At 41.7% G+C, this 7897-nt stretch overlaps 1 protein-coding gene across 1 annotated transcript in view; it reads left to right on the top strand.

Annotated features, from left to right (window-relative positions):
• Positions 1-507: 507 nt before the first annotated feature.
• Positions 508-7897, top strand: part of LOC128497043 (guanine nucleotide-binding protein G(q) subunit alpha) — a 46725-nt gene continuing 39335 nt past the window's right edge. Inside the window, exon 1 of the mRNA XM_053466905.1 lies at positions 508-1654. Coding sequence (XP_053322880.1) covers positions 1519-1654 — 136 coding nt within the window. The 5' untranslated portion in view covers positions 508-1518. The remainder of the gene's footprint in view (positions 1655-7897) is intronic.

Genomic DNA, 7897 nt, shown 5'->3' with positions numbered 1-7897 from the left:
GAGAATCTCTTGTTGCGTATTAGAACATAATTGACTAATATTCCAAAATCATAATCAACCCATCGCCTCATCTACTCTGTCCGTTTTGAGACTCGGACCTTAATTAATCCTCGTTTAAACGCATTCGTGTTTAAATTCCCTGGCTGTATTAGCCTCTACCGTGTCTGCTGGTAGGTTGTTCCAGTTATCTACCACCCTTCCTTATAAAAACTTTCCTTATATTACATCTAAACCTCTGACCCTCTAGTTTTAGATTACACTCTCTTACTCTGGCATTTCTGTTTGAAATAAACTTCCCCAAATCCCTTTAACCGTTTTGAAAATGTATAATGCATTTAAATGTTTGTCTCCTGCTAGCTATACATATTGAATACATTGTAATGCGGTTCCTGTAATTCCTTTTTTTTGTGGAGCTGCCGCTATCTCCTCCCCCCGTTTTACGACGTCATATGATCCAATAGTGAATTGGCTGTAATAAAATTACATACACGGACTAGAGAGGGAACCAAAAGAAATTGTATATGGGGGTATAGACGTTTCTATGAGGCGCAATACTAAGGGGATGCAATGGAAGCCAGCGCTGGCCGAACATAGAGACGAGCTGCTGTGATTTATTTAGCGGGAATGAGGGAAACGCACAGCGAGTGAAACATTTGCCGTTTATTCCCTGGGATTTGCACTCCTCTATATAACTGTCTATTCCTGCCTGCTCTGAGAACGTCCGCCATATTCTTCCTTACCACGCCCGGGGAGCAGAGCCATTGAAAGGAAAGGAGAGAGAGGGGGAAAAAAGGGCTGGCTGTGGGAATGATTGCAAGCAGACACAGCTTGTGACTAGAAGACGACTGGATGCACAGAACGAAGCCATTGCAAATATAAAATAAAGGAAGGAGGGAGAGAAGGGGTCTGAAGGCTGGCAGTTTGGAAGGATCTCTGAGGAAAATCAAGAGGAGAGGAGGGAAAAAAATGTGTGAGAGGGGGGAAGGGTGCGAGCTGATGAGCCTGTTAGCGTTACAGTAGGGTCTGCAGGGGAGCTCACGCTCATTGCTAAGGGACATTCGGAAGGAAGAAAACAACAAAAGGGACTGAAGGCGTACGTTACACCCGGTGCCTGCTGCCGCCAGCCCCCGCCTGTGTGTCGGGCTTTGCCAGTGAGGGCTGTTATTCCCATGGATGTCACCATGTTGTTTGGTGCATGGTTTTGAGAGGAGGCGGAGTTGGAGCAGGCGAGTGACAGCAGATCGGGTGTTTGGTGTCCCCTGTACACGGGCAACGGCAGCGCCCACCCACCCACTTAAGGGGGTGCTAGCAGATCAGCTGTTTGGTGGGGGGTACCTGCGTACCTTGGTGCTGTAGCCCGTGGATTTTAACTGCTTTATCAGTATATTTTTTTAGCGTTTTTTCCCCATTTTGCACTGCATTGCCTCCCCCCTGTTTTTGTTGCAAGAAAGCAGGGTTGCAGCGGCAGGTCTGTGTTTTGCAGGGTGGGGGTCTGTCTCTCTCCAGCAGTCAGGAGACATGACTCTGGAGTCCATCATGGCGTGCTGCCTCAGCGAGGAGGCCAAGGAAGCCAGAAGGATCAACGATGAGATCGAAAGGCAGCTCCGCCGGGATAAGAGGGACGCCCGCAGGGAACTGAAATTGCTGCTGCTGGGTGAGTGTGTTTGCTCATGGCGGACGGTGCCATAGGTTGGGGGGGGGGGTTGGGTTGCTCGGAGCCTGGGCCCTGATCATGCACATGTGTACAGCACCCCTCCCTGTTTCATGGCTGTCCATTCATCCGCCCAGCTTGCCTCACACACGCAAATTAATCCACCCCAGTCAGGGCACCCGACCCGCCCGTGCTGCTCACCGGTATTCACGTACATGGCACACTACGTATAGCCAGCCTTAAGTGGCACCACGAACCGTGCATCTTTGCAATAATTTAACCAGTACACAAAAATGGCTGATGTATAGAATCTTTCTATGTATATATCCAATCATTACGCACCCCATATGCAGTACGTACTATACCCTTCTCCTTCATATACCTTGGAAGCTTTCTCCTGTGTGTGTGTGTATGTAAAATATATATATATATATATTGCAACTATGTCACCCCATTGCAGTTGCTTCTACTGTATATGGTTTCATATCCCAGCCATAATCAGTTACAGGCCTACTATATGCTGAGTGACAGATGGCAAGTGATGTATAAATCTTACACCGTTGACATACCCTACATAGCAGTATTCAAGTATACATAGCCCAGTGTTCGGACTGGTGATGTATGCTAACTTGGCATCTTTTAGAAAAAAAATATCGGCTTTGCATTATTCTGTAGAACGATGTATCGCACAAGGTTCGCGAAACCGCATTTGGTTTCCATGCATGCTCTTTGGTAACCGTGCTACCCTAAGATAATATGGAAAAATAAAATTATATGCAGAATGCAACTCGCATAAGATCATTGATGGGTGCAGAATCTGTATGATGTGTATTAGGCTGCTTTCCCTTTTGCAGTTTTTTCCCCCTTCCATGTACGGTTGTCATCGTAATAGGATATAGTGTATTTAGAATGCTTTGTATCGCTCTACGTTACATTAATGCATAGACTATTCTCCAAACTGTTATGAATAACCCGTTTCCATTAAGGATGGGATGTTTGATGTGTTTAACGCAGAAGATATGTATTTATCTAAATCCCACGCATATGACACCCCCCCCTTTGTGTTTTATTTCTATTCCCTTACAACGTTTCACACAGCTGCTTCTACAATGTGTTCTTTTTACATTGACGAGAACCATTAGCTATAGATGGCCGAGTTTGGCACTCTGCTTATATATATAATATGCAATCTATCGTTTCTTCCCCTTCGTAAAATGCCTGTGTGCTGGCGTCCAAAGTTAAAGATGGATGCTTGCTGTCAAGTGATGAAATGTGAAAATGGGGGCGAGCATGCGGTGTAGACACCTCGCCACCGTGTGTAATGAGGGAAAAAGCTTTCTCTGCGCCGACTAAAGCATGGCGCGTGCCAAACATGTACAGGAATATTCTATGTTTATTTCTGGCATTGCGGAAAATAATGAAGGGGTTAAAAAGCCACCTACACGAGGGAGAGAAGGCATGGCGGTGTTTGATGCCTGGTGACAGGTTTAAGTGTCTGCATTGTGTGTGTGCGCGGTGCTTCCCGAGTGGGCTGCCATAGAGCCATTTCTTTATTCTTGCAATATAACTATAGAAATGATCAAGGGAACGGGCAGAAGAAGAAGAAAAACCCTCTACAGTGGCTACGCCGCCATTGATGTGGCTTCGGATCTGCAACTAAAGTAAGCAGACAGCGATGCTGCCTGCATTGGCTGCCTTTTTTGTTCATTGGAGCTGCAGACCATTGATATGCATGCAAATCCTAACGGGCTAATATGTTAAATCCTTCCAGCAACTCTACAGATTAACACCCAGAAGAACGCGTAAAAATCGACTCATTTTCTTAAATCTGCCAATTTACAGCAGAGCGTTATTCAAGAGACAGAAAAACTGGTTAAGTCTCCTTTGTTTTCTGTTTTACTTTGACAATTTTTTAAAATTATTTGTTTTGCTTGCTGGAGATACTTTGTAGCAGCGAGCGATCAAGCGTCCGTAAACTACAACTCTCTAATCCTCATCCGAGAATTGGCTGCTCGGCGGATAGTTTAGAATGAGGTTTTCATGTAAATTGATTTTTACTTGCGCTGCATTTGCTGGCACACCAGGTACCTGTGTCTGTTTTTAGTATTGGGTTTCAATGAGGTTAAGTTAAATGCTTTTATTACGGTTTAAATTTATTTGTTAGTGTCATCGTGTTTGATTCTGGATGGCCCATGCAGCCATTGTATAGCCAAATACACTATTTGGGTGTATGCAGAAGAGCGACTGGTACCATCCGAAGTGGACTGATCACTGTGACCAACTGACCATAGAGGATTATTATGCATTGTGCAGGCGATATGATCTTGTACCCCAAAAAACTATTTTTTTTGTACAACTCCTGGAGTGTTGGTAGAGGAGGCCAATCTATTCTGCTGTATTTCCATATAGAATACATAAGTATTTGGAATAGTCCTGGTCACCGTCAGGGCAGTTTATCACAGGGAGAGATGCAGTCAGTCATCTTTGTTCTCCAAATATATGAAAAGGAACATGTTTTGTTTGGCCTTGACTTTATAACTTGTGTTGCAAGAAAGTACAATATAGGTAACCCCTATAGCTTCTGTGCTGCTTCATGACACTTGGCTAGTTATTGGCATACACGCCTTCAAACACATATTAAAAATATATTTATATATAACACGAGTGAGTGGTTTCTTTTCACTCAAACATTTCATGTGGTTTATTCTTGTATATCAGGAGAAAATGCCATTTTTATATATATATATAATATATATATTTCTCTTATTAAACTGCTTTTTAACCTCATTGTGATCCCTCCATGTAGGTATGAGCTACAGCTGCAAACATCAGGTCCTGGAGCTAATAATGATGATTGTTAGCCAGGAACATTAGAAACATATCTGCAGAGTTTTGATGAATTGCATACTTTTCATTGTTAAATTGTTAAATATTGTTAAATAGGATCTTTGCGTAAAACAAATTCTGTGGATGCGTTGAAAACAAACCAAACAAATAATAAAAAAAAAAAAAAAGCTACCTAAAGCCATTCCAAAATTAGGAGGGCTATGAACGGTTATTTATATAGATAAAACCAGAGCAATTTCGAAACCATGCATTTGCCTTCTAGTGACACTTGCAGAGCGGAGAAGATGCTGCAGATGGGGTGTAGCAACCTATTGTGTCTGCATGTACAGCTTTTGCAAGCTTTCTTATTAAATCAAATGCAATACATTTTGTCTACATTTTAACCCATTTGAAGCAGTTATTTCTGTATGGGTTTTCCTCGCATTCCCGTGCAGCCTTTTACGTGGGATCCTCTTCCTATCAGGGAATTCTGAAATTCCCAAGAGGGTTTTTTAATATTTGTGGCTTTAAAATTTTGCACCTGGTTTAAAAAAAAAAAAAAAAAAAGGCCTTCTATTATGTAGAAATCGGAATTGCTCTATTACTTGATGATGATTTTGGTGCAAAGTTTCAAAGTGATGTAATCTCCATGGCAACCAATGGGTTCTTCTTGCTGGTTGGTTTCTATGGTGATAATCCCTTGTTTTAAGAGACCTACAACATTAAACTTTCCATTAAAATTAAAGCATGGCAGCAGATTCAATAGTACTATTATAGTAGGGGAGAACAAGAATACGCAATAAAATGAAAATGTTTTCCTATTGGTATAGGAGGAGAAAAGATTACAACCGCCACACAAAATATTTATGTGTAAATAGAATATAATCTATACGGTGTGCGTCTAATATATATATTTTTTTTGTCTGAGATCTATCATTAAATTGTAAGCTTGTGAGAAGGACCGTTTTCTCTGATATCTAATCTATCAGCTTGTCGTTAGATGATGTAAGGCTGTCAATCTTTTCTCCATAAAATCAGAGGACTTGGTCAATCTTTCAAAAGCGCACAAAAAGCTTTAATGTCACACATCAGTCTGAGTGGGGGGGTGAGTCCTGCCCAAAACCTCCTAATTGAACTCTCTGGGGTGAAATGGGCAAATGTTTGTCAGGGAACAAACTTTATTATTTTTTTTTTTTTAAATTTAACATTGGCACTCCATTACGCCAGGGCCAGGCTGAGTATTGTGGGCCATATTGAAGGTCTTGTGCAAAAACTGATAAGCCTTTTAATGTTGAGGACTCCGAGCTAGGAAAGTGTCTGAGACTTCATATTAGTTACTACCTATGGGATGAGAGCGTGCCGGAAACTGGTACTAACTGCTGTGGGAGCCATTTCTGTGAATACGTGTGGGGGGTGTCTCATTAGACGGCCCTGGAACTTGCACTGGAGTTAGCTGGCAGATTATATGCTGTATGTGCACACTGGTAAGCAGAAGATATGTTCAGCCACGTATATATCAGAGAATATATTCTCTAAGCCACGGAGTTGAGTGGCGCACGCAGCGCAATTTTGGTAGACTGGCAGCTAGTAGACTTTGAATGTATTAGCAAGACATTAGTTCTATAGAACAGGTAGTTATTGTGGTTTGCAGGTTTTCTGTGTGGTTACCAAAGCACATCCATGGTTGTGTAGTAAAAGAGAACTGAAGAATGTACGTCTCAAAACTTTTCTTACCATGTGCAAAAAAAGTGGTAATTTAGTAACCTGACTACATGATGTAAATGCGTATTCATTGCATGTTCATTTGTGGCATATTGCTTGAGACTATGAACGATGGTAGCTGTCTTAACTCCTTTTACAGGAAACCCAACAGACATTACGTGTTGCCTGGCTTTATTTGCTTTGGTGCCATTAACAATGTTTTTTTGGCACTGACTTCCTTCGTAACTGCAATTCTAAATTGGATCTTGTATCAGCTGTGTTAAGAGTTACTGGGCTTACTGCTTCCATTATCAGGAAATAAAATCTGCTTTTAATGACATTTATAAAATGTCTCCAGCGACCAGCTGGCTTGACTTTTGCAATTGCTGGTGAATAGAATGAATTTTTATCTAGAATCGTTAAGTAACGTGATTTCCCCATTCCTTATTCTATCATTTATATACCTGTTTGCTGCTGAGAGAAGGTACAAATAAAGAAGCTGTTTTTATTTTTGAAAGCAATGTAAAAATATTTTCTAAAATTAAATCATAAAAAAAATATATTTTTTAAGCATCACTTTATGTATATTTAAGTTTAAAAGTGTTGAGACTCTCATCCCAGTGCTGTTATGCTCTGGCTGTATGAGCACTGCTTTCCGTTATCCATTGCTGGAGCCATCTTGTATTGGTCCCTGTAGACCCATCCCTTCTTTGTTCCTATAGAAATGTCTAGCCCTGTCTATACACATAGATAACTGTGAAGCATTTCATTTAAGAATGGTTCTTGACAGAAACACTGGACAATGAGGCTTAAAAAGTGTTTACGTGAACATCACATGTCAACGTTTTGAGGAGCAGTTAAAAAGTGATGTGATTAGTTTGGTATTCCCTGAGGTACTGGCCCAATACTATTTGTCACTCTTTATTTTACCAAACATGACCACAAATGTAAAGGAACTGGAGAATGTTCCATTGGCTTCCATGGTGTTCATGTCATATTTTGAGCTCCTTTCCCAAAATATCTCCAACTGTGGTGACCTTCAGGTGCTGCTGGTAATACATTTAATTGAAATACAAAGGGAAGGGACCCTTCCACGATACACCACACCACCTAATATACACATGTATGAATTTGGGTGTTTCAATTAGACCCATTGGAAAAGGTGTTTAAAATCAAGCACCTAGCCAGTCTATGCAGTCTACATTTAGTGAAACAAATGAGTCTTTCTGAAGAACTCTATTTAAGCATAGTACCGTGATAGGAGGCCACCTTTACAATAAGTCAGTTCATGAAATTTCATCCCTTCTACCCAACTGTAAGTGGTATTATTGGAAAAGGTGTAAGTGTTAAGGAACGGCAGCAACTCGGCCACAAAGGGGAAAACAACGTAAAGTCACAGAGAAGGGTCACTGAGTGCTGAGATGCATTATGCGTAAAAGTCACCAACACTCTGCCGATTCCATATATGAAGATTTCCAGGCTTCCACTGGCAATCGGCAGAAAAAACGTGCGGCAGGAGTTTTATGGAATGGGTTTCCATGGCCGAGCAGCTGCATGCAAGCCTTACATCATCCAGTACGATGCTAAGCATTGGATGAAGTGGTATAAAGCATGCCGGCACTGGACTCTGGAGCAGTGGAAACGGGTTCTGCCGAGTGACTAGTTGCACTTCTCTGGCAGTCTGATGGGCGAGTCTGGGTATGGTGGATGCCAGGAAAA

The sequence above is a fragment of the Spea bombifrons genome, chromosome 1 (assembly GCF_027358695.1).
Source record: "Spea bombifrons isolate aSpeBom1 chromosome 1, aSpeBom1.2.pri, whole genome shotgun sequence".
Taxonomy (NCBI): domain Eukaryota; kingdom Metazoa; phylum Chordata; class Amphibia; order Anura; family Pelobatidae; genus Spea; species Spea bombifrons.
Note: the sequence above shows the minus strand (reverse complement) of the source record. Positions and strands in the feature narration are given on the sequence as shown.